The sequence below is a fragment of the Pipistrellus hanaki genome, assembly GCF_964339955.1.
Source record: "Pipistrellus hanaki genome assembly, chromosome: 8".
Lineage (NCBI taxonomy): Eukaryota > Metazoa > Chordata > Mammalia > Chiroptera > Vespertilionidae > Pipistrellus > Pipistrellus hanaki.
In genome coordinates this window covers 55,871,512-55,897,903 of record NC_140510.1, presented here as the reverse complement: position 1 = coordinate 55,897,903, position 26,392 = coordinate 55,871,512, and the positions used below count along the sequence as shown (strand labels likewise).

At 55.1% G+C, this 26,392-nt stretch overlaps 2 protein-coding genes across 5 annotated transcripts; one reads left to right on the top strand and one right to left on the bottom strand.

The window, feature by feature from the left end:
* Positions 1–1,749: 1,749 nt before the first annotated feature.
* PRLH (prolactin releasing hormone) lies at positions 1,750–4,070 on the top strand (the record flags this gene model as incomplete). Its single annotated transcript, XM_084893010.1, is given in 4 exon segments — positions 1,750–1,778; positions 3,287–3,445; positions 3,908–4,015; positions 4,018–4,070. Coding segments are annotated over 4 exon segments (333 nt in total). The 5' UTR covers positions 1,750–1,765.
* A 5,531-nt stretch (positions 4,071–9,601) lies between these two features.
* On the bottom strand, positions 9,602–25,261 carry RAB17 (RAB17, member RAS oncogene family). Of its 4 annotated transcripts, none has more exons than XM_084892778.1 (7): positions 20,305–20,534; positions 18,404–18,672; positions 15,092–15,245; positions 12,138–12,289; positions 11,143–11,268; positions 10,391–10,484; positions 9,602–10,137 (listed from the first exon to the last, which is right to left on the bottom strand). In XM_084892778.1, the coding sequence occupies exons 3-7, from the start codon at positions 15,240–15,242 to the stop codon at positions 10,025–10,027; spliced, it is 636 nt and encodes a 211-aa protein (XP_084748904.1). In that variant the 5' UTR covers positions 15,243–15,245; positions 18,404–18,672; positions 20,305–20,534; the 3' UTR covers positions 9,602–10,024. The 4 variants fall into 4 exon arrangements, with proteins under 4 accessions (XP_084748904.1, XP_084748905.1, XP_084748906.1 ...); XM_084892779.1 differs by having other exon boundaries at positions 18,404–18,566; XM_084892780.1 differs by lacking the exons at positions 18,404–18,672; positions 20,305–20,534 and adding an exon at positions 25,205–25,261.
* Between the last annotated feature and the right edge of the window lie 1,131 nt (positions 25,262–26,392).

The window sequence follows — 26,392 nt, the reverse complement described above, 5'->3', positions numbered from 1 at the left end:
GGATAAAACTCATTTGGACAAGATAATGAGGTTTTTAATACATTGCTGAATTTGTTACTTTAATATTTTATTTAAAGGGGGAGGTAGAAAAGGTAAAGGGAGAATAAATGGTGATAGAAAAAAAACCATTTTATTTAGGGGTTTTTCCTTCATCTGATGCCTTTAATATTTTGTCTCCCACTGTCTACAGACCCACTGGTGAAGCCCCAGAGTGGTGGGCACCAGTGCCACTCTGTGACAAAGCTACTTTGCTGACAGGGGTTTACTGTCCCCACTACACACACAGGCACACTGTACACACAGGCATATGTGTGCTTACACACTTGTACTGGCACACGTGCACACATACATACATGTACACACATGCTCCCATGGTGATGCCCAGACAGCTGCCTCCAGGTGACCCTGATTGCCCACATATCTGTGGGGACCACCCGAGGCCTGCCTCTAAGACAGGGGCACATCTCCAGACAGCGATCCTTCACCACGATTCGTAAGAAACACCCCTGAGCACTTGGCCACCACTACCGCTGAGACACCCCCAGTTCTGATGGAATCCATCCCCAGGGACCTCACCTGCAGCCACCATCACAGCCCCACACCCACCCTCCACTGCCCAGGCCCCAGTCACGTGCCCCCTCACCAGTGCCCACAGACTCCAGATCTGCAGGGAGCTTGCTGGCCACCAGGAATGGGCAGCCAATCCCCGGAGGGGGAGATACAGCCCGGAAGAATTTCTGAGAATTGATGGTCATAAGGGCATGTCCTATCACAACCTACAAGCCTGAGGGGGCTACCCAGGTCTCCTCCCCCAGCTCAGGCTCCCTGACCCTACACTCAGCAGCACTTAGTGACCTTTGACATAGCCTAATTATTCAGAATACAAATGAGTTAGGTGTCTAGGTCCAAGTTAAATGGTAGGATATTCACTTATTTCAACTCGAAGACTTAACTGTTAAATGAAAAGATGAGACTCAAAAACATATAAATATGATGAACTGGCCCAGAAAAGATGTGGGAAACCAATAGGAGGAAGCACATCACCTGTGAAATGATCCACTTCTTTGCTTTTATTGTGCTTTTTTTTCTCGTTTTTTTTTTTCTTTCTATTTTTCTGCATGTGTTAATTTCTTTCCAGATGTATATAAATTGCCTTTACAATAAAATTCAACAGATTTGTTTTCTGGTAATAATAAACTTGCCCATTGAAAACATCAATGATGAAGACTCGTAAAAGCCTCGAGAGGAAGCTCTCTTAAGCTGTGAAATGGACGAGAGTCGATCGTGTATGAGAATGTCGCCATGGAAAGCCACAGGCGGGGGAGGATCGTGGAGACGTGACACCGCCGTGTCCGGCGTGGTCCTTCTCCTTTCGCCGTGACTTAGAGGAGGCGACGGAGTGGCCGCACGGTCGCCCTCTGTGCGGGAGGCAGTGGCTCATGTGCTGCCCAGACTGTTGACACCTGACTTTGCCGTGTCCCCAAGGCAGGCGTGAAGAAGGAAGGCTAATGTGTTTTAAAACCACTTGGCCCAAATGAAATTATATAACCCAGGAAGGGACAAATCACATCGCTGATGAGAGTTTAAAAAAAAAAAAAAATAGAAGAAAACAAACAAAGACTCAGATGTCCCCTTGTGCGGGAGGTGGAGACCAAGGGACGAGGGAGGGTATCAGGGGGCTGGGCTGCTTCCTCCTGGGGCTATAAAAGGGGTCCGCTGGCTCCCTCTGTGTCACACTCAGGACACCGGCCTCCTCAGCACCATCATGGGGAACAGTGGTGAGTAACCCAGGGGACTGTCACTCTGCAAATCTCCCTCTGGGTCCGATGCTGGCTCTTCCAGCGGTGAGGCTGGCTAGCACTGGGTGGGATGGGCAGGGTCAGGCGGGGCAGCCACCCCACGGTTTATGTGCCTCAGGGCCACGCCTGCCTGCCCAGGGCCCCCAGTACTCAGGCGCTGTCCATGGTGAAGGCAAAGGGGGGAGGCCCCCCTGCACCGCACTGAGAATGCAGACGGGGATCCCCCTGGACAGACAGCAAAAACCTCCCCCTAGGGATCTAGATCTGCTAACCTTCTCCCGAGGTCCCTCCATCCAGCATGAATCCCAGCCCCTGGGGAGGAGAGAGCAGCATCTCTTTGCACTCTGTTCTCATGGTGGCACCTCCACTTCTGAGTCGAGGTCCCCCACTCTCCGTGTGACACCCAAAAAAGAAAAGGGTGGGCATTTAAAACCACCCAGGTGGGCAGCACTGTCTGAGTGGCTCAGGACAGGCTGGAAAGTCAAGGTGGACAGAGGGGTCCCCCCTGAGACAGACAGGCGGGGAACCTGACCGAGGACCCAGCAGGAGGAATTGCTGGACGGGCCAGTTCGGGCAGGTCCCTGCCTCCACCCACAGGACAACGTGCATTTCCTGGCCCCTCTGCTGCCCGCAGTGCCCCTGTCTGTAGGGGGTGGCCCTGCTGCTGGTGGCAGGTCCCAGGGGTCATGGGGAGGGGGGTGCTCTTGGTATGGACATAGGATGCTGGCCCTCCTGCAATGCCCAGCTGTCCGCTCACGTCCTCCAATGGGCCTGGGGGCAGGACTGGACAGGCGGCAGGAGGTCCTGGGCCGAATGAGGGAAAGAACCCTGCACTGGGGTCCCAGCCCCTGAGCCTGGCCCATGCCTCGTCCCCAACCCCCAGCAATGACTCAGGCTGGGCTCCCTCCACCCCTGCAGCTCCTCTGGGCAGCTCCCCACAAACCTGCTCCCCTCTACCCTCCCTTCTCAGGCCCGGGTGCACAGCACACAGTATGCAGAGGCCTCCCGCACCCCCAGCTTCCTAACACAGACAGACTGACAGACAGAGCTGCTCCAGACAGCCTGCCTCCCCACCCACAGCTTACACACCTCCAGTTCCTTCTGAAGAAACAGGGTCAGTGCCCACATGACGGAGACACAGCTGACACACAGGACCACCTCATTAATACTCACTGTGCAGAGGACAGAATGGGGGCCTGAGGAGGCGCGGGACTTCGCCAGGCGGTCTGCTACTTCTGCGCTCATGCCCACCCAGCACAGAGCAGAGAATTCACACACACACACACACACACACACACACACACACTCCCAGAAACACACACCCTTCCACATGTACACACAAGCTCATACCTGCACATACCCCTCACATAGCTGTGCACACACTCTCTCTCACGCACACACAGGATTCACATGACCTAAGGCTCCCAGCTTTGTAACACAGGCACCCTCACGCGTGTTTAATGTTGCTCCTGCCCCCTCTGCCCCAGGCCCAGCCCTCCCGTGTGGGATCCCACCTGGAGCGGGGCCTCGGCGAGGAGCCAGGAGGCTGAAGGTGCTGCGGGCCTGGTTCCTGTGCCTGCTGCTGCTGGGCCTGGCCCTGCGGGGGGCAACATGTCCCATCCACCAGCACTCCATGGAGACCCGCAGTGAGTGCCCACCCAACCAGATGCCAGCCTCCCTCACCCACCCCGCCACCCCAGAGCCACCTCCTAACCTGGGGCACGTCCTTACGAAGTGCCCCAGCTCTGGGGTGGGGGGTGGCCTGTGTTCACCCGCTTCCCAGTGTCCCTGTCCAGGATTCACTTCCCACCACCAGGGTGGCGGGGACTCCAGTATGCTTTGTCCCCTGTTGAGCCTGGGTGGGGGTTGCGGAGGGGACTAGTTCTTGGTCCTGGTGTGAGTTTGAATTCCTGTTTCCCGAAGCCACCCCACACCACCCAGAAAAGGTGTCACCTGACCCTCCGGGTGCCCCTCCTTTGTGGGTGGGTCCCAGCCTGGCCTGTGAGCTTAGCCCCGTGGGGGGCAGGCAGTTGCACCCAACACCACATGGCAGGGCACCAGGCATACCAGGGAACGCAGATTGCGACTGTCTCGCCTTTTCTCTCCAGCCCCAGACATCGACCCTGCCTGGTACGCGGGCCGCAGAATCAGGCCTGTGGGCCGCTTCGGACGCAGGAGAGTGGCCCTGAGGAGCGCCCCGGAGCTGAGCCTGTGGCACCAGCGGTTGGCTTCCCCCTGGAAGGAGGCGCTGAGCCCTCCCAGGATGGGTGACACCCCGGCGCAGGAGGAGTGACCCCGCAGCCTCTCCCCAACCCCCGCCCCCTCCGCCAGGGAGGACTTTCCCTTCAGTCCTAATAAAAGCAGCCGCCTCATCTACCCGTGTCTGTGTGGTGACAAACCTGGAGGACACTCAGAGCCCAGCAGGGAATAGAGGAGCTGGAACCTTCTTGGTTACCTGCAGGCGCAGGGCCCTCTACTCAAGCGGCCCAAAGGTGGCTCAGGCTGCTCTCTGCTCCATCCCAGAGGTGGGCAGCACAGCCTTTTCAGCCCCCGCCCCTCTCAGTCCCACCCCTGTCTCAGCCCTGCCCCTACCTCAGGCCCTGCCCCTCTCTCAGCCCTGCCCCTCTCTCAGTCCCACCTCTCTCTCAGTCCCACCCCTCTCTCAGGCCCTGCCCCTCTCTCAGTCCCGCCCTCTCTCAGGCCCTGCCCTTCTCTCAGCCCTGCCTCTTCCCAAAGCCCCTCTCCTCTCTCAGACCCCGCCCCTCCCAGCCCTGCCCCTCCCTCAGGCCCTGCCCTTCTCTCAGCCCTGCCCCTCTCTCAGTCCCACCCCTCTCTCAGGCCCTGCCCCTCTCTCAGCCCTGCCCCTCTCTCAGTCCCACCCCTCTCTCAGCCCTGCCCCTCTCTCAGCCCTGCCCCTCTCTCAGTCCCACCTCTCTCTCAGTCCCACCCCTCTCTCAGGCCCTGCCCCTCTCTCAGTCCCGCCCTCTCTCAGGCCCTGCCCCTCTCTCAGCCCTGCCTCTTCCCAAAGCCCCTCTCCTCTCTCAGACCCCGCCCCTCTCAGCCCTGCCCCTCCCTCAGGCCCTGCCCTTCTCTCAGCCCTGCCCCTCTCTCAGTCCCACCCCTCTCTCAGGCCCTGCCCCTCTCTCAGCCCTGCCCCTCTCTCAGTCCCACCCCTCTCTCAGCCCTGCCCCTCTCTCAGTCCAACCCCTCTCTCAGTCCCTCCCCTCCCTCAGGCCCTGCCCCTCTCTCAGCTCTGCCCCCTCCCCTCTCAGGCCCCTCCCCTCTCAGGCCCCTCCCCTCTCAGGCCCCGCCCCTCTCAGGCCCGCCCCTCTCTTGCCCCGCCCTCTCTCAGGTCCTCCTTCGACCTCTTCACCTCCCTTGTTGGTTGGTACTCTGGAGGAGAAAAAGTGTTGTGAGTTGCTTGTTTCTAGTCGCTTGTTTCCAGTCAGCAGCAGGGAGACCGAACCTAGATCGCTTCCTGCCCACACTGTGTCCCTTTGCTACTTGTTTCAGATCGGGTGGTGTCCCTGTCCTGCCTCAGATGTAACTTGTTTTCGGAGAAGGGAGACTCAGCCCCTTAACCTTCCTGAGCCCCAATTTCCACATCTGAATACCCCAAGACAGTAGTACCCACCTCGTTTCTGAGCTCGGTGGGCACAGGTGCTGCTGCTGGCATGGATGGGTGCTCAGTGAGAGTGAACCTCACACCCCTAGGCCTTGCTTCCAACCCAGGGCTGGGGAGCAGGTTTAACCACTTATTTCCAGCAGGAAACCCTGTGCACCCTGCTGGCAGGACCTCCAGAGCCCACCCTGACCACAGGACTCATGCTCACCTAAGCCCAGTAGGACCCAGGGTCCAGGACCCAGAGCAGGACCTCAGACCCAGCTGGCCCAGCTCAACTTGCAAAAGGCAGGTCCACAGCTCACCAGGCAGCGAGAGGAGGCAGAGCTGGCCAGACCACCCAGATGGGGCTGTGCCAGGGGCGGCAGCTGGGGGGGCGGGGGGGGCAGCTCTTCTTGTCAGGTGGAGCAGTGACAGGGTCACTGGTGGTGACCTGCCCCCAAGAAGGCCTGAGGGAAGGACCTTACCAAGGTAAACAGGATGTGGCTGAACCTGGCTCTGCCTCTGACCCGCCAGCAGGGTCAGCACTCAGCACCTCTGGGTACAGGGAAGCCAGAGGGCTGGGCATCAGACAATTGCAGGCTGTGGCCCTCTGTGATGGGCTGACTTATGTCTCCAGACTCCATATGGACCTTACCTGGGAACAGTTATTTATTGCCATAAATGATTAAGATGAGGTCATACCGCAATAAGGGGATTCCCTGGAAAAGGGGGGGGTCGGGGCACAGACAGGATGTGGAGGCAGAGACGGTGACGTCCCACAGGCCAAGGAGCACTGAGATTGCAGGAAACCACCAGAAGCTGGAGAGGCCTGGGGCAGCTTCTCTCCGGCCCCAGGGGAACCAGCCCTGCCCTCACCTCACCCCAGGCCTCCAGGCTCCAGACTGAGGGACATTTCTGTTGTTTGACACTTTGTTAGGGCAGCCCTGAAACTCAACATCTCTGTCAGGGCCTAGAGAGATGAAGAGGCAGACGATTTCATGTTTCCTGCGTCTCCTCATTCTGAAAGTTTTCAAACATATGAGAACGTTTGAGAGTGATGACAGTGACTCTCACATACCCGCCCCTCAGCTCCCACAGTAATTACTGCGTTCACTTTCACCCCTTCTCTCTGCGCCGGGAAAGGAAGCTGCGGGCGTCACGGCATTCCTCCTACGTACGTAGCTCAGCATGTTTCTCCTCCAGATAAGAACCATCTCCGACGTAATCGCAAGATGACTAGCATGCCTGCAAATTTTAATAGTTCTGTAATGTCATCTTAGTGTGTAGCCAAAGATCCCCAAGGTTGCCAGGGAGTCTTCGTCATCTTTTCTTGTAGGCTCCAGTCTACAGCCACAGCTGCATCCGTTATTTCTCTGTAGTGCCTGCTGTTTTTATTGGTTGTGACGTTGGCTTCCCACCTTGTAGAATGATCCACGCAGGCGATGGTTCCCTGTGGTGTTGTTATCCTGCTCTTCTGTCCCGTGTTCCCCGCCCTGAGAGCTGGACTCGGTCACTCCCTGTGGGCACAGGTGCTCCCCATGCTTCCTGAGGCATCGCTTCTAAGCAACGAATGCCTGCCTGCCCCATCGCCACCCCTCCCCGACATTGTGTTCCAGGACCACAGCCCAAACCCCCCCACACACACACACACAAATTCTGGGAAGGGCTGAGATGAGGTGGGTGAGCACTGGCACAGAGAGCCTTCCATAAATGTATTAGCCATAGTGGAGGCCGTTTCTCAGAAAGCTGGCCTTTTTCTTTAGATTTCGAAGGGGGGGCGGGGGGCAATGGTTCCTATCTTTTTGTTGGACACACATTTGTTGAGCGCCCTATGTGTGTCAGACACTGTACCAGGCACTGGACACCCCCCAGAAAGAAGGACAGAGAGAACCTCTGCCCTCATAACAGTCTTCCACACCATGCCCGAATAGTGGGTTCACCAGGGAGGCCTCAAAGCAGAGCTGCAAACCAGTTTAACAAAAGCCTCAGTTGGGCGAGGGGTGCCGCTTGCAGGGCTGCCAGGTGATCCCAGTGCAGGGTTGATTCCCACCTGCCTCTTGGGGAACAGGAGAGAGAAAGGGGAGATCACATCCCAGGTGATGGAGAACCCGGGCCCCAGACCACAATGCTTCCCAGCCACTGGTGGGGTTCTGGTGGAAATGAGTCCAAGGGCGCTTTAATAATAGATTCTAGCACAGCAATGCTAGTTTGATAAGATGGGAGTAAAATAGGCATAGATGTAAGGGCATCCTACCAATGTCATGCTTGCTTCCATACTTCTGTCGCATCTATCAAAGCATCAGAAATTCCTCTGAAAGCCTTGTATTTAGGAGTGAAGACTCAGGACCTGGGAGCAGCCTGGTTGACCTTAATTAACACATTGAAGATGGATCATGAGACTTCACGTGTTTTCTGTTCTAAGGCTTTTGGCCAATCACGAGGATTCTTTAAAAAGATATTAGCTTGGCCGGGACCGGTTTGGCTCAGTGGATAGAGCGTCGGCTTGGGGACTGAAGGGTCCCGGGTTCGATTCCGGTCAAGGGCATGTACCTTGGTTGCGGGCATATCCCCAGTAGGGGGTGTGCAAGAGGCAGCTGATCTATGACTCTCTCATCGATGTTTCTAACTCTATTTCTCTCCCTTCCTCTCTGTATAAAATCAATAAAATATATTTTTTTAAAAAAAGATATTAGCTTGTAAGAACATGTAATAAATAACTTCAAAATGCAATGGGTATATAATTTGAAAGCGTGCCTTTAACATTTATATAAAACGTTTTTTGTACTTGTTCAGTAAAAACTTATCTGGCCACTGGGTAAAGCTAGCAATAAAACTACCGGTCCGTTAAGTGATAGTAGATCGCCATCTGGTGGCCAGGGGAGCAAAGGGAATAATTTGTGAAAAACTGTCAAACTTTACTAGTTAGAAACTGCAACACATTGGAATAAGTTGTCAGATTTCACCTGTGAAATTATCTTTTTAAAAAATTGTCTAAGGTAACCCATCAAGTGTTGCTTGGTGATTGAGTGTTGACCCAAGAGGTCACCAAGATTACAGGTCAGGGCACATGCCCAGGTTGTGGGCGTGATCCTCTGCAATAAGCAAACAGTGGATGTTGTGGATGTTTCTCTCTCATCAATGTATCTCTATCTATCCATCTATCTATCTATCTCTCTATCTCTACCTCTATCTCTATCACTATCTCTCTTTCACAAAAGCAATAAAAGCTTACTTAAAAACAAACAACCAAGGTATTGGGCCCTTTTCTTTATCCCTAAGCTTTCCCAGAAGGTCATGACAAAAAAGCGCCTTGGGACATCTGCTCTGCTTTTGTCTGGAAAAGTCCCATGGAGTGTCTTTTAGAATAAGCTCCAGGACAGTTTTAATGGCAGGACACCTGGGGGCTGTTTCCATCTCCCCAGAACAGATGCTGGGTCTTCCAGGAGCCCAGGCCCTGCCATTAGGATAACGCTTGCCCAGGTGTGACGATTCAGAGAGACTTGGGCACCTGGCTGATGGGTGAGCGAGGGAGCAACAGCCAGAACTTAGAAGGGAGGCCATGACCTTTGGCAAGGGACACAGCCATGCTGTGGTGACCTCCCTGAGATGGAGCCTAGACAATGCCAGGCCTCCATGGTGTGATCAGCCGCCTGCCAGAGCCCATCACCAGCCAAGCCCCATGTGAGATCCAGGCCCAGGGACCGGGCCGATGTGCCCATAAAGGGTGGATGAGAGCAGAGAGCAGCCAGGAGGGGTCCCTAGAAATGTTGGTGTCCTTTAAATGCCAAGAAGTTCAAAGCCAACGGGATTGGAAATTTTCCATGTGTCTCTCTGTTCGTTCTTACCATCAATATAGTGAAGCCACCCTTTTCAGATGCTAACAACATCCTATTTAAGATTCCAAACATGCTTAACCTAGTCCCAGAGGCAAGGATGAAAAACAACATCAATCCCTCCAAACAGCTCCTCTGACAGCTCCCCCTGCCCCTGGGGCTCCCCTCCCACAGCGACCACCTGGCCTCGGTGAAGGGGGCCAGGCAGTGCCGAGGCCGGGGCACCTGTGTCAACACTGGAGAGATGTCCCGTGCCACCTTTGTCACCGCCTGCTGCCTGACTGCCTCCTGAGCCCCTCACCAGGAGCCCCCTTAGGATGTGTGCGGCAAAGCCCCCACCTTGCGAATGCACCAGAGACAAGATTATATATAAAAAGCAGTTTAATTTTTTTAGAAAATCGTCACTCCATCTCCCCTGGCCCTGCCACTTCCCCCTGCGCCCGCTCCGTCCTCTCCCCAGTCCCACAAGCAGGTGGGCCTTGCCCAGCACCAGGTCCGTTTCCTCCAGCCTGTTTCATTCCTTGCAGTCGGGAGCAGCAGGGGGGATGAGCAGCCTGGCTGGGCGGGTACTCCGGCCTGGGCAGCTGGGACTCGGTCTGGGTCTGGGTGCAGGAGGTGAGGCCATGGACACCGTCCTCTCCTGAATGACTCCCACAGGTTTTGGGGAGTGGTTCCTCTGAGAGATGCCAGCTGCCGGGAACTAGCCAGTGTTAATGGAGAAGCAGAATCAAGCACCACTGTCCATGTGGCGCTGGCGGTGGCTCACCCTGAAGTGGCTGTGGCTGCCCCTAGCGGGCACAGCACTTGGCCCGCCCCATGGGCCCCTGGTTTAGCGTCAACAGGGCATCTCCCCGCCGAGTCTGGTCCTCCTTCCTCTCGGCCCTCTGCAGCAGCTCTCGAGCTGTGAGCACAGACAGAGGGGGTAGGGGTGGGACGAGGGAGCCCCCAGTTCTGCACAGCCCTGCACGACACAGTCCTAAGACCCCACCCCTCGCTGAAATTCCCCTGGAGCCATGAAGCTCAGGCCCCAACTCTCCCACACACCTCCCAGTCCCTAGTGACATCCTGTTGGGTCCAGGACGCCAGAAAAGAGGGCCTGATGTAGCTGAGTCCATGATGGCCCCACCCCCGGGCTCCCTGGGACCCTCACTCACCGACGGCACTGAAGACCTCGGTCACCTGGTGGTTGAGTCTGGCCGAGGTCTCCATGAACAGCAAGCTCTGGCTCTCCGCAAACTCCTTGCCTTCCTGAGGAAAACAGCCACGAAACCCACAGCACTTACTTACAAAGCGTTCCCTAAGACGCTTAGCCGACACCTCTTCTCTCCACCCATCCAACCCCACACGTGGCTCAGTCATCACTTTCATTCTCCAGCTGGTGAGAGACCCAGGTGAGCCTCCTCGCAGTAAGCCCCCCGCGGCAGGTGCAGCCCTGGAGCTGACTCAGTGCTGTGACTTGGTGCTCCCGGACGGGGCCTGCCCAGGACTCGGGTCACGAGGGCTGGGGGCTCACCATACAGGCCCCTGCCCACATCTCCCATGCTCTTACTCCTCCATGGTGGGTGCTTTGACAGAAGAACGACAGCTCTTTAAATGTTCTATCCTTGCTCAGTCCCTAGCAAATTAACTTCTTCATTTGAGCCTTCTTCACAAATGTACTAGACACAAGGAAAAATTCTAAAACCCTCATCTCCAGAGTGGGTGAGTGTGGGGGGAGGTGAGTGTGCATGTGAGTGGGTGCTTGGGTGTGTGCAGGCAAACACGTTGTATGTGTGAATGTGCATGTGTGTACCTGTGGGTGTACATACGTGTGTGTGTGCATACGTGTGGGTGGCTGTGCATGTGAGTGGGGGGAGGGGTTCTCCTTCCTCCTCCTGGTGACATAATGACCCGTCCCCAGTTCTACCTCGAAGGTCACCTCCCGCTCCTCGCTGAGGTCCGTCTTGTTGCCGACCAGCATCACCACGACTTCTCCAGGGAGGAACTCCCGCTCCAGGTCCTTCAGCCACTGCTGAGCCTTGCAGAAGGAATCCTCACAAAGGAAAGAAGAACCTCAGACAGATCTATGGGCGGCCTTCCCGGGACAGGAACGCAGGTGTCCATGCCACATTGTATAGAACATGCTCTGGTCCTATTGACCGTATGACAGATAGCCCCCCCCCCACCCCAATCCTACCCACCCGGCCTGTCCCATGAGGAGGACATCTGCTCCGTCTCCGACCTTGGGGGCTCTGGGCCACAGGGAGTTTGTTACCCCCTCCCCGGACAGTCCGAGGAGGCTCAGCAGTGCCCTGCAGACCAGGTAGTGGGGCTCCTGCCTGGGCCCCACGAGGCCCCTCCCCTCCCTACGGCAGGTCCACCTGCTTCCCTTCCTGCTCGCCTGCCCACCACCTCCCTGCCCCCACCCACCCGGCAGGGCTGTCCCTGCTTCTCCCTCCACGTTCTGCTAGAACCTTCCTGCCCCCCGTGACTCCCCCAAGCCCCGCCCTTCCTGTTCCTGCTCCAGGTGTCTGCTCACTGGTATTTAGCATCTGTCCCGATGATACTCCAGGTGTGGGATGTGCAGCCAGGGCTGTGCCTCCCTGTTTCTGTAACACCTGCTCCCCCCCCCCCCCCCCCCCGGTCATGAGTGGGAGTCCTGAATGGCGGTGCAGGGTGTTCTGGGAGGACCAGCCGTGCCCTCTTAACCAATGACACCCCTAACCAATGTCACCCCTAACCAATGACATCCACAAAGACCCTTTTCCCAAGTGAGGCCACACTCATAGGTCCTGGAGGCTAAGATTTGGCCAGAGCTTTTGGGAAACACAGTACCACCCACTGCTGCAGACAGAGGGCAGGGAGAACACGGCAGATGCCGTGCGAAGGGTGTGGAGACAGGCCTGGCAGGGTGAGCCTCACCTTGCTGGTGATGTCGTACACCAGCAGCGCTGCGTTGGCGCCCCTGAAGTAGAGGTGGCAGACACTGTGGTACTTTTCCTGGCCAGCCGTGTCCCAGATCTCAAACTTCAGAGACGCAGCACCCAACTCCACCACCTTCGTGAAGAACGCACCTGGAACGGAGGCCCAGGGGCAGCTTTATCTGGAGGCCCGGCCTCCACCCACCAGTCAGGCTGGGCCCGCACGAGCCCTGGGCTCAGCGAACCATCGGAGACACGTGCTTCCTGCCGTCCACAGCTGGGAGGGCTGAGCAAACACCTCTTCTGGGAGCTGGCCGTTCCCATCAAAAGCCACGTGTCGCAAATAGCTGCTGCAGATGCTTCATAGACACACGGAGGCCTCGGGCGGGGACATAGGCTCCCGGGGCCCGAACTCACAGCTCCGAGCTTTGCTGGCCAAGGTGATGTGATTTTCACATGGTTGTTGGTAGCACCAACCAGAGCGTGTGGGGTGTGTCACACACAGAACAGCACAGGGTGGGGAGGGGGCTGGAGAGGGCCCTGTTGGGAGATTCTTGAAATTAACACCTCACTGCAAGGCAGAGAGTTTGTTTCTAGGGCGGCTGTACCCAATTACCACAAACTGGGTAGCTTAAGACAGAAAAATATTGTTTCCATTCTGGAGACCAGAGGTCAGAAGTCGAGGCGTCATGGGGTAGGCTCCCCGCGAAGCTCTGAGAGAGAATCCTCTCCCTGCCGTCTCCTGGCTGTGGTGGGGCCGGCCCCGTCCCCGTTCCTGGGCTGTGGACACATCCCGTCTCTTCCTCAGGTTCACATGGCCTTCTCCCCAAGTCCCTCAGTTCCAATGAGGTCCCAGTCGGTGGACTCAGGGTCCACCTGCAATCCAGCACGATCTCATCTCAACACCCCTATCCAATGACATCCGCAAAGACCCTTTTCCAGATAAGACCACAGTCACAGACACTGGAGGGTGAGATTTGGACTTGGCTTTTGGGAAGCACAATTCCACCTACTGCAGATAGAGGGTGGGGTGGGGTGGGGCTGGGTTGGGCTTTTAGCTCAGAGCTGGTAACATCCTGATTCTCTCAGGAGACTCCAGTTTGGGGAGACCGCCAGCCAGGTCCTCTGCCGGCACGCCCCACACTTTCCCGCTTGTCCAGGAACCTGAATCAGATAAACTTCCTACGTGTATGGACCAAATGTTTGTGTCCTCGAAAAATTCACAGGTTGAAGCCGAATCCCCAGTGTGATGGTGTGAAGAGGTGGGGCCTTTGGAAGGTGATTAGGGTTAGAGGAGGTCCTGAGGGTGAGGCTCCTGTGATGAAGTAAGTGCCCTTATGGAGAGAGACTCAGAGAGCCCCTCTCTCTCCTCTCCTCCCCTCATGTAGACAAAGAGAGGAGGCTCCGGTGAGTGCAGTTAGCTCCTACACACCAGCAGAAGAGGCCTCAGGGAAAAACCTACCTCGCAGGCACCTTGATCTCAACTTTCAGCCCCAAAACGGCGGCCAGAGCAGACTGACTGGGTCAAACAAAGCCGTGGTCTCTGTCTCAACGTGGGGACTAATGGCTCCCCACTCACGAGGGCTCAGGGTCAGGAGGGAAATGGACACACGCAGCAGGTGCTCCGTGGGACTGCTGTCCTGAGGGTGCAGGCCGCGAACGGGCCTTGGAGGGGCTCTGTCAGCTGCACGAACTTTGTCCCCTGAGCTTCAGCCTTCTAACACTCAGCTCCTGTCTTCGCCATGGGCCAAGGGCGCCCTCTACCAGGTGGTTGAGTCTGCTGTCTGGCTGCCCCATGAAGCCCCCTGCCTGCCCTCTGCTCTCCCGAATGAGCCGGGAATGTCAGCCGTTTATCCACATCCTTTGTTCGTTTTCCACCACGTCAAGTCACATTTCTGAATGTGATGTTGGTTATACCTTAAAAGGCGTCACTGCCAGGTTGCACGTGGGCACCAAAGCTCAGGGTCACCTCCTCCATTCAATAGCCAAGCTTCTGACATTTCCCCTTTTCATCTGAAAATGATGGCAGCAGCTCTGCTTCCATCAATAGAAAGTCCCGATGAACTTTCAAAAGGTTTGGGGTTTTCCGTCCGAGTGGTGATGAGGCAGAAGTGACTGAGCTGTTATAGAAGACAGAAGCCTGTCTTCCCTGGAGAAACACCGGCCCTCAAGTGGGCCCTGGGCAGGACGGAGGCGACCTTTAACCCTCACCGCATAGACTCCTTGTCTCCAACTCGGAAAAGAGCCCTCATTTATTATCTTCATTTTCAGAAACCCACTGATACTCGCTATATTAGAGAATGAATGGACGGATGAGTGCATGAATGAATGAGTGAACTCAGAGAAACAGATGGCTTGTCCACGGCAGAGTCCAAATTTGAAACCAAAGCTCTGATTCTGGGTGAGGTGGCTCTCCGCCCTGCCCGCTGCCTCCCAGGAGGACTGGGTAAAGAACATGCTGGGTTTCCTTACTTCGGGTGGGGATCGGGGCTTTCACTCCAGGCGGGATGTGAAGGAGGCCAACAGCCCAGCAGACCTCATAGACCTTGACCTCTGGGAGCTCTATCCTGGAGTCTCTGTCAGAAGTGCTGTGAGAGGGTTGGCCCTACTGTCCCTTCCACACACACCCCCACCCCAATCCAGGCAGAAAGGGGACTGCTCACAGGTAACCTGCCCAGGGCAGTGCTTAGCAGAGGGAGACTGAGAGGCAGAGCCCTCACTTAGACACAATCCCCACACCCAACCACTGGGGGCCAGAGACCCTGGCCCTAAAGCTTCACCCCTGCAGACTCCCATGAGCTCTGGAGGCTGCTGTGCCTCCCCACTGGGACCTCATCTCTCCCTGCCTGGGCCCAGGATGCCTGAGGCTCTAGACAACGTCTGCCCTGTGTGCTCTGCCTGGGTCGGTGCCCTGGCTTCTCCCGTGGAGACTAAGAAAGGGTGTCAGTCACTTACATCCCACGGTGGGCAGGATGCTCTTGAAGTCGTTCTTCACGTAACGGAGAGCCAGGCTGGACTTGCCCACAGAGCCACTTCCCAGGAGGACCAGCTTGAACACGTAGGGCTGCCCCGCCCCGGCCTGGGGGGGCCCACTCGCCTGCGCCATGGCCTGCGGAGACACATAACATCTGCCACCAAGTAACCTTAGCACTTTCACCCGCAGCACTGCCTCCCAGCAGAGTGCAGACAGCCTGGGATGGGTGACAGACAGAGGGACTGATGGAGCTCCAGGTCACTGCTGCGCTCTGCACCCATCTTCTCATCGAGAAAGCGGAGGACCGAGCTCAGTGGTTAGAGCATGGGCCAGCTGTGAGGAATGTTGTGAGCAGCTGTGTGTGGAAAGCATGTTGGCGGTGACTGGCAGAGACCACTGTATGAAAAGGGCTGCAGGCCATGGTGGGCCGGTCATCATATGGGCTGATGGTCCTCATTCCACTAATTCTCACCTTTAAAACCTATTCCTTTTTCCAAAAAGTGTCTGAAACATCCATGTTTTCTAAAGCTCCCCAGTGCCTGCTGTGGAGGCTAAAAAATATATCAATACTTTTTCTCTCACCTTCTAAGTTCATCCATTTAACAGAGACAGGTTAACAGGAGAAAATCAAATTTGTTAATACATGTGCACAGGGAATTCACATAGACATGAAAACCCCAGAGAGTGAAGCAACATCAGGGATAGGAGACAGTTTTGGACAAAGGAGTAAAAAACAGGCGATTTACAGGTAGCTGAGGAAGAGTAGAAAACACACACACACACACACACACACATACACGCAGGAGAGTCTCAGGGACACTGGTGCCCAGTGAGCAGGCCAGGAATCTTCCTGACTAGAGGGAGGGCAAAAGTTCTTAAGGTCCTGAAGACAAGGCCCCCTTCCTGAAGCCGGTTGTCTAAACCTCTTCAGGGTCAAAAGTTTTTTCTGAGTCTTTTCTTTCTTTCTTAATAAACAGCTTGAAGTCCACATCCCAAAAGGTAGCTTCAAGATGGCAAATCTTTGATTCCCTTCACTGATAAGGCTGAGAATCACTGCTGTGATTTTGTCAGTTTTCGTCACAGTACTAACAGTGCCTCTAATAACCAATGGAGAGAGCCCAGCCAGTGTGGCTCAGTAGCTGAGCGTCGACCTGTGAACCAGGAGATCATGAATCGATTCCTATGCTTGGGTTGTGGGCTGGATCCCCAGTGGTGGGTGTGCAGGAGACAGCCAATCAGTGATTCCTTCTCATCATTGATGTTTCTCTCTCTCTCCCTCTCCCTTCCTCTCTGAAGTCAATAAAAATATATTTTATAAATAAATAGCAGAGGGAAGGGAGCGAGGAAGAAAGGGAGGGAGGGGAGGAAACACAGGGTACTGTGGAAAACAGGGAAAGGCAAATAACCCATCAAAACACCAATGTTTTTTCTGAAACCGATTTGGCTCAGTAGATAGAGCGTCGGCCTTCGGACTGAAAGGTCCCGGGTTCGATTCTGGTCAAGGGCATGTATCTTGGTTGCCGGCACATCCCCGATGGGGGGTGTGCAGGAGGCAGCTGATCGATGACTCTCTCTCATCGATGTTTCTAACTCTCTATCCCTCTCTCTCTTCCTCTCTGTAAAAGATCAATAAAATATATTTTTTTAAAAAAAGAAACACCAATGTTTTGAAATATTTGCCTGAACTGGGAAATTTCTCAGAGCCTGAGGCAGAAGAGGAGGAACTTGGGAGGGACCAGAGTCTCTGCTGAGAATTAGCAGGGGGCAGGCTCTAGGAGCAATCTGGCCAAGACCTGGCCGGACCTGCCTGGGCCTGTTGGGGGGTCGGGGCTCTGGGCGCCCAGGACTCCTGCATCCCACAGACCCACCGGCACTCAGTGAGGGTGCTGGGGAGCATTCTGCTCTCGGAGAGCCCACCCACCCATGCCGAACTCCCAGCAATTCATCCCACGGAATCTGACCCCTGGTAACAGGAAAATGAAACCCAAAGGCAACATACACAACCTGAGAGAGCAGGAAAGCACCTGGAAAGCCAGCTGGCTGCCGGGAATGGACTTCAGAGCCCTGGGGATTCAACAAGCCAGACTCCCTTGAAGCCCAGAGAGAGATAACAAGAGGTCAGAGTTCAACATCACCAGAGAGTTTCCAACAACTCTCCGTCAAACACACAGGGGTCGGCCTCTGGGGAAGGGCTGTTGATCTGCTTGCTTCTCTCTGTTGGGGTTGATACAAATCTCCCTCGGCTTGCAGCCTCCTCTCTGGCCCCGCAGCTGCCAGCCTGGCCCCGATCATGTGTCCAGTCCCCATAAATAGCAGTCAATAAAACAGATGTCATGGGCCATGGGTCCTGTTCCCCTTCTCCAGCGAAATTATCTCAGTTTTAACTCTACCTTCATTCCCAGAACTAATTTTGTAATGACTTATCGCTCTTGCTGGGCTGTAACCTCCAATGAGGTTTAATTTATATAATTATTTTGTTACTATCTGCTTCCTCCCCACCCCACCCCCCACCCCCCCACCCCCCCAGGCTGCAGCCACTCAAGAGTGCAAGGACTGCCCTCCTGGGGCACACAGAAGTTGTTCCACAAATATTTCAGAAACCCACGCGGGCTCACTTAGCAAGCAGCCCTCATTGGACAGACGTGCTGTTTCCAGAGCACGGTTTGCTCAGCCAGTCACACCAGGCAACCTGGCATGTGGTGAACTGGTACAGGCAGAGCGGGGAGCAGAAGGGCCTCCAGCGGCTCAGCTCACAGTGGCCAAGAAAAGCAGCAAGTGACTCACTGGAAGGCCACCCCGTGAGGGTGCGAGGGTGAGGAGTGGAGCTTATTGAGCCTCCTATGGGAGTGGAGCAGGAGGCCTCTGGGGGCCCCGGCATTACCCCATCTTACTGATAGCCAGCAGCAACTCTAAGACAAACGGGCAGAACTGGGAGCACCCCCGGTGGCTTTCACAGCCACACGAGATGCCCCAGGCCCTGGTGTGAGTTCAGCCAGTCGGGAACGTGCAGGACTCACTCCTGCATCCAGACTGCGGTGCAGTCCTCCACAGTGAATCGCCTGCTGGCCGGGACCCATCGGCCAAAGACTGTCACCTCAGTAGCAAGTCCTAAGTTACAAACGGCTCTTCCCCTGAACTCAGAGAAGCAGCGAGTAGAGCGATGGGTACCAGAGGCTGGGAGAAATGGGGAGATACTGATCAAACAGTACAAACACCCAGTATTAAGATGAATAAATTCTGGGGTGTCTAATGTACAGCCTGGAGTTTACAGCTAACAAGACTGTATTTTATACCTCGAAGTTGCTGGGAGGGTAGATCTTCAATTCTCACCACAAAAGAACAGCACTTCAGCGACGGGCTGGAGGGATCACCTGATGGACGGTGGTCATCATGTTGCAGTAGATGAATGCAACATGTTACGTGCCTTAATGTACGCTGTCTTATACATCAGTTACACTAGAAACAGCCGGGAAGGTGGGGGGACCTTTTCAGAATGGAGTCCTTGAGCTTTCTGTGCCTCCCGGGCTTGTCCGTTGTTTCTCGCTGGAGGTACGTAAGGCACCTGCTTAGGAGCAGATGGTCCATTGACTTGTGCTGTAATTTTACACAGGAAGTCCTAACACACCCACAGCCATGCATCCTCCCCCATCGATAGCCCTCAAGTTCTCCTTGCTATCTTTGGGTACCAGCTAATAAAATTCTTCTTGAGTCAAGAAAATCTTTAGCCGAAAACACGTTTTAATTAGCCACGTAGGTGGGCTATGAATGCATAGACCATTTCTGAAATTCCAGGTGCCAGTGTCTTACTCCTTCGGCAATGCGACACCTTTGTTGGAAAATGTTATTTTACTGTCAATATAAATACAGCATCCTCAATATGAAAAAAATTAAGTCACTCATAATCCCATACCCTTAATACAACCAGGAATAGCATTTTGCTTACTTTCTTCTAGTTTTTTTTTTTTTTTTTAATGAATCATAACAGCAAACAAACCAAAAAACCATAGTTTAACATATACTTTTGCACCCTACCTTTATTTATTTATTTTTTTAAAATATATATTTTATTGATTTTTTACAGAGAGGAAGGGAGAGAGATAGAGAGCTAGAAACGTCGATGAGAGAGAAATATCGACCAGCTGCCTCTTGCACACCCCCTACCGGGGATGTGCCCGCAACCAATGTACATGCCCTTGACCGGAATCGAACCCGGGACCTTTCAGTCCACAGACCGACGCTCTACCGCTGAGCCAAACCGGTTTCGGCTGCACCCTACCTTTAAAACAACTACGACATGTATCAAAGGCAGCTTTACACATTGCTACCTGTTATGTAAGTTCAAAGACCATGTCACCTTCCTACAACTATTCTAATTTAATGAACCATTTTACTACCACTGGTTCATCTCTCAGTTTTGATTCTTTCCTCTGTAATGAATCAGACTCAGTGAGCATTTTAATGTATAATTTTTGTGTGATTAGGGTTGTAAGCTTTCAATAATCAGAGGTGGAAGCCCTCTGTTCAGAGAGGAAATTGAAAACTCTAGGCCTGGCCCCACCTCCAGATATTAATCAGGGTGGGTCTTTGAAGTCTCTCACGGAGATGCTCCAGGAATGCGGATTGGTGAGAGGGCTAATAGACTCTTTCTCCAGCATCCTGATTTTGGGCCTTTCCTTTCTTACAAGCCCGTCTCCTGTTCCCACAGAAAAAGAAAGAACTGCAAGCCTACCTAGGGGCGAGGACATTCCAGGGCGGGGCTGGCTCCTGAGTCTCCCTTCAGGTGTCCCCTGTGTGACCCTCCCAGCACGGAAAGAACACGGAGATTATTGTGAGGTTCCTCCGCTCCCGACTGACTGAGCACCTGGTTCCTCCTCACTGCGAGCACTTTACCTGAAAGGCCTGTCACTGCAATTTACGTAGGAATCTCCTGCAGGGACCCCGACCTCCCTGACCCGGCTCCTACGCGGCACCCTGGCCCTCAGTCCCACAGACTCCTTCCCCTCACTGTGCCCTTGTGATTATTCATGTGTGGGTACACACACACACACTTATCCACATACAGAGACGCACACACAGACACAAACACATATACACACAGACACACATGGATACACACACACACACACACACACACACACACACACACATACACGCAGACACTGCCAAGTATATAGAAGTTTAAACAATGACTCACGTGTTTCCAGGCCTGGTCACTTCCCGGGAGCCTGACAGGCCATCCCCACTGGGCCCGCGGGGCCCCTAGCTGCCTCCCTCTGCCCTGGGGAAAGGTCGGCTTCCCTCACCAGGCAGCCGGCTGAGCGGTGGCCAGGGCAGCCGGGTGGGTGGAGGCCGGGCTCCAGCAGAGATGGGGCAGAAGCAGGCCAGCCCCCGCCCCCCGGCCCGTAAGACAGGCCACTTCCTTCTGCCAGGCTCCCAGGGCAAGGTCCTCCGGTCATGTGGCCACCTAGGCGGAGGCTGGACCTCAGAGCGGGCCCAGCAGCAGCACCTGGGCGCGCAGCCGGAAGTGAGCCTCCAGCAGGGGCTTGTGTCACCCGATGCTCCCAGTCCCTGAGCCTCTGGGAGCCTCCTCTCAGCTCCTTCCTCGGGCTGCAGCAGCTTTGCCCACTCGGCAAAGGAGAGAAGGCAGTGAGCGCGGTCCTTCCACGGACGGCGGGAGCCAGCTCCTGGGGACCTGCGCCCGGAACCGGACGCCAGCCAGGCGGGCCGGGCCAGGTCAGGTGACAGCTCCTGGCCCGGTGCCACCTGGGGACAGGGTGCTGTGGGTCTCTAATGCCACCTGCCAGCTTTGTCACCCTCCCACCTGACTGTGCTCCTCTGTGGAACCAGGATCTTGGGAGCCATTGCAGAATCCCGCCTACCCCTGTGCCCAAGCCAAAGCGCCCAGGGAAGGCGCGCCCCGCCCAGGTGACACAGTGAGCTGACACCTGAGGCCTCGGGCTCAGGCTCAGTCTGAACCCAAACCACCTACTGGCCCCTCCCCACCTCGAGAGGCCCAGGGGTACCTTGGACAGTGAGCTCAGATACCCGGGGGGCTGGGCTCCTCGCTGCTGTGGTCTCAGGGGTGCCCAGCCTGCAGCCTGGGCAGCCTTTCCCTGCACCCTGCAGGGTCCTCCCACAGGCACTCAGCAGGCCACTGCCCCTCTGTCCCTCACCTCCCAGGCCAGGGCGCTGGGCCAAAGGCTTCCTGCGGCCACCGGGATCGAACCTCAGCAGCAGAGGGAGAACCTGAGACCTTTCAATCAGAAGATCCCTTCCCTTGCAGACATGACAACGGGGAGGGAGGGGGACAGACACAGGCGTCCTGGCCATCACCCCGCCCGACGTGGCACTGCGCACCAGAGCCTGTCGTGGGAACTAAGCAAAAGCGACGCGTAAGCGATGTCCTTGCACGGTATGGTTAGCTCCCAGTACTTCGCTATCCGGACCTTGGACTTGCTCTCTGGCACTTTATCAGCGTTAACAGGGGGAGCTCCCACTGCGCCACCTAATCAGGCCGCTGTACAGGCAGTGTGCGCTCAGCTTATTCCGCTTCGAGAGAAATGCAAAATTATGGGATTTTGGAGCCAAGAGGGCCGCTGGGGATTGGTCTGAGCACTCTCCCAGTGTCTGGAGAATCGTGGCAACACCCCCACCCATGGACTCTTCAGACTCTGCACAAACGTGACAGCGACGGGATTGCCTGCACCGAGGCAGCCATGCACCTGGCCCCTTTCCGGCCATCCCACACCAGTTTTGTACAACTTTCCACCCAGCTGCCTCCCGGCCTCTCAGCCAGAGCCCCTCCCCTGTTGCATAAACATCTCTGAGCTTCTCAGAGCAGCTCTCAGGGCTGCGGCCCCCACGGAGCCCAGACCCAGGGCCCCCTTGCTCCTGTGAAGAGGCCCCGATTGGCTCAGAGTGTGAACTAACGCGTCTCCTTTCCAGGGGGTGTGCCCGGTGGCCCAGCTCTGTGGATATGTGGGAAGAGGGGCTCCCGTCTCCTCATCTCCTGGGGCGTCCATGCAGAGCTCTGGTTAAGGATGGAACTCAGAGTGTGATTGTTATCTGAGCTGCAGATCTTCCAGAATGCTCTTATCTGCTGAGACCTTGCAGATAAGCAGGAATGGCTGGCCTGCCTTGCCTGAAACCTTCAAGCTTGCTTATCTCGATGGAAAATTCCAGCAGGGTTATCTGAACTCCCAGTGAAATTCCTCCACTCAACAATGGGTGTGGTGCTTGGCTGCTGACCAGGCTGGGCAGAGCAGGGCAGAACAAAGTCCAAGGCCAGCGGTGACAGGACAGGCCCGCACAGAGGCCACCCCGGCTCACACATGCTCACCTGCCCAGGTAGAAGGGGAAGGGTCAGGAGGAGATGCTGACACACGAATGGAGGGAGTAGAAACCTGCCCAGAGGCCAAGAGGAGGAAAGGCTCTCTGAGCCCCAGAAGCAGAGTGAGTGGTGTGAGGCCTGGCGTGCAGCACTGCAGGACGCAGGGGACAAGGTCACCCAGCGCGGAGTCAGGGGTGGGTGGCCAGAGGGATGAGGGTGGAGAGGCCCGGGCCAATTCCATGAACACTAGACTCAACGAAAACAGTGAGTGCCTACTCTGTGCCAGGCACCGCATGAGTCCTTGCCTTAGAGCAGTGGTTCTCAACCTTTCTAATGCTGCGACCCTTTAATACAGTTCCTCATGTCACGGTGACCCCCAACCATAACATTATTTTGGTTGCTACTTCATAACTGTAATTTTGCTACTATTATTAATCATAATGTAAATATCTGTGTTTCCTGATGGTCTTAGGTGACCCACAGGTTGAGAACCGCTGCTGTAAAGCCTAAGACTGATCTTTACATTCCGATTCATTTAGCAGTAGCAAAATTACAATTATGAAGTAGTAACGAAAATGATTTTATGGTTGGGGGTCACCACAGCGTGAGGAACTGTATTAAAGGGTCACGGCATTGGAAAGGTTGAGAACCACTGCCTTAGATAATCTTTCTCACAGCCACGCCACCTTGTAGGCCACACCTGCGGGCCTTCTGCTGGCCTTCTTCAGCCCTGCCCCTCCTTGTGGGTGAGTCGTTCATATCCTGAGATCAGAATTCCCTGCCCAAGGAGCCAAATCCCACTTCCAGGGCCTGGACACCTCCGCACTGGATGCACCCTCCCAACCAGACCACCAGCATGGGTGCCCAGGGGCCAAGAGGCAGGCAACAGTGGGCAGCGTGGGCAGAGATACAGGAAGACTTGATAAATGAAGACACTTTACATGTCCCCAGATCAGAGACTAAACACCCTGACGTTGACACATCCGCTGACTCAGTTTAATGCAGTGTGAGTGAGCATTTCATTAGCATGCTTGATTAAACCTAGCTCTCCACCTGCACCACCTGGGCTGTCGCAGCCCGGCTATGCCTCATTTCTGGTCTCGGTGGGGTAATTGCAACCCCGCTTCACGGGCATCCCTGGTAAACAGTACACAGAGCTGAGTGTCAGCTCTTCCGTCCTGTCTGACTTCTGGTCAGGGTACCTTCAATGTAGTCACTGGTGTGGTTCTGCTCAAGTCTACCATCTTCTGTGCACTTTCTATCTGCTCCCACAGTCTTCATTCCTTTTGTCCCCCTTTCCTTCTCCTTTTGATTCAATGGAGTGCTTTTTAGTATTTCATTCCATCTCCTTTCCTGGTTTCTCAAGCCTGTTATAGCATATCTTTCTATTCTGTGATTTCTATTTGGTTCTTTTTAGAATGTCTAAATCTCTCCTGAAATTCACCACTTTCTTTGCCTGTTGTATGCACCTTTCCCAATGGAATCGTCACCATTTCTGTCACAGTGTTTTACACTCCTCATCTGCTAATTCTAACAGCGGGTTAGTGTGTGGGTCTGAGTCCACAGATTGTTTGTTTTGTTGTTTGTTTGTTGACCACAGGTCATGTTTTCCTGTTTCTTCACCTATCTGGGGATTGTCCCTGTGAGCTGACCATTGTGAATGGCATTTTGGCAAAGGATGGAGATACCCTTCCTTTGGCGAGAATGGACACCCTGCAGACACCCCTGCTGGGCATGTGGACAGCACCGATTCCGGAGACACATGGGAATGTGTGTCCAGGGGCTCAAGGACAGTGCGGCCTCAACCCAGCTGTGGTCCCACACTCAGCAGCCCCTGGAACCCCGAGGAAATGGCTCGGTTCTTTAGATCATCAAAGCCTTTAGCGGTACTCAATGCTGACAGTAAAAATACCCGCATGTCCGCATGTCCAGCAGGCCGGCACCAGGAACCCTTGTGAGAAATCGGAGCTGGGGGGGTCGGGGGGGAGATTCAACTTCATTCCAATCAACATCTGAGGCCTGACTTTGTTGAACATAAGATCACCTGGGCTCCAGGATTCCCTTTCTTTTCCTTTTTACGTGGTTCCTCAACTTCACTGAGTTTCCTGACTGACCTCCACAGGAAAGAGACTCTGGGACAGATCCATCCAGCACCAGCACCCACCTAGAGGGCCCACCTTCCATTCCTGGGCAGCCTTGGGTAGCGTGACCAGCAGCAGAGGCCATGTTCTCACCGAGGGCGAGTGTGCGGGCGATGCAAGGGGGACTCAACCAAGATGCCACTGTCACATTCAGAGGGACAAAAGAATGATGCAGACGGAGGGGAAGCCCCGTCCTATGAGCAGTGGAACCACTATGCATATCAAGGTGCCAGGGCCACTGTTACCAAGCACCACAGTCTGGGCTGCTCACAAGCGGGAGATTATCTCACAGCTCGAGATCGGGTGTGGGCAGGGTTGGCTCTTAGTGAGGCCTTGAGAGAGAATCTGTCCCGGCCTCTCCCAGCTGCATGTGAATGAGGGAATGGATGGACACACTTCCTTAGGGACTGATGTCATTTGAGTCTACTGCATTCTGATGGTTGCCCCCACAATCCACTCATCAACCACCCAGAAAAGCAAAGCAAGTTCTTGCCCAAGACTGGGAAGCAGAAAGTTAATGATGCTCCCTACACATGTGTGCCCATAGAGCACACACAAACACACACACACACACACACACACACACACACACACACACACAAACACAACATACACAGACATACCCGGGGTGTGCAGCCAGGTCTCGTCTCTTCTTTGTTCTCCGCTCCGTCGGGCACCAGCACGCCTTTGTCCCTTTATCTGGGCTTGCTCCCCACGGCCCTCCCTCCTTCTGGGATCAGCCCTGGCCCATCCCTCAGCCCTGGCCCTTCCGTCCCACGCCCAATCTCCTCCCCAAGGCTAGAGGCCCTCCTCCTTCTGTGGAGGGGTTTCTCCTCTCTGTCCCTGAGAGGCAGCCGGAGATTTTGGCCAACAGCTAAGGTGCTGAGCAAGGGTCCAGAGCCCCCTCTCAGCGTGACAGGACTGGAGTCCTTGGAGAGGACACAGAGAGGGGTTAAGGGAGAAAATATAATTTTCCCTGACCCTTCTGAGTTCTGGGCTGAGGCCCAAGTAATAAAAGGCAGAGTAATAACAGAAAACAAACCAAAGTTTATTCATGTGTATACCTCATGGGAGACGCCAAGGGGCCATCGGTCACTCCCAGGTAAGCCTGAGCCATGCACTTAAATTCCATCCTCAGCTAAGGACAAAAGACAGAAAGAGCTCAGTTATGGGGAGGTCGCAGGAAAGGCACGGGAGCCAGACAGGGCTGTTTGCAGCTCATGCACCTCGCCGTGGATAAGTGTCCCTGCTGGGGCCGAGCCGTCTCCTCTCCCCGATCCTGAGAGCAGACACCTTGACACTTTGAAGATACCCTTCATTCGTGCACAATGCTCTACAGAAGGGCAACCTCTACAGTTTCCTGAGCTTCTCTGTTTGCTGTTTCACACAATAATCAGCTCAGGCTAGTCCTCGCGCCAAAGGGGCAGATTTTGGCTTCGTCGCTCAATATGTTCATCCTGAAGGCAGGAAAATCCTGGCCCCGGAGGCCAAGTGAAGCAAGGCCGACTGCACAGCCTCCTCTGCTACTGTTTCTTCCCCAGGGAAAAAACCATGTCTGTCCATAAGCCAACCGTTCCTTCCTGACCATCCCGGAGAGATTCTGGCTGTTTATGTACCTGACTCTTTGCTCCGTTTGCTGCCCTGGGACCCACTGGAGGTAGGAGCTGTGTCCTGCTGGTCCTGGTCCCCTGGTCACGCACTGCAGGCAGCAGGTCCTGCTCTCACAGCGCCCCCCACGCCCGTTGCCAGGCGCTGCCAGAGGCTGGGGTTTCATGTGGTCGTTTCAACGCTCCTACCGGTACTGTGATTAC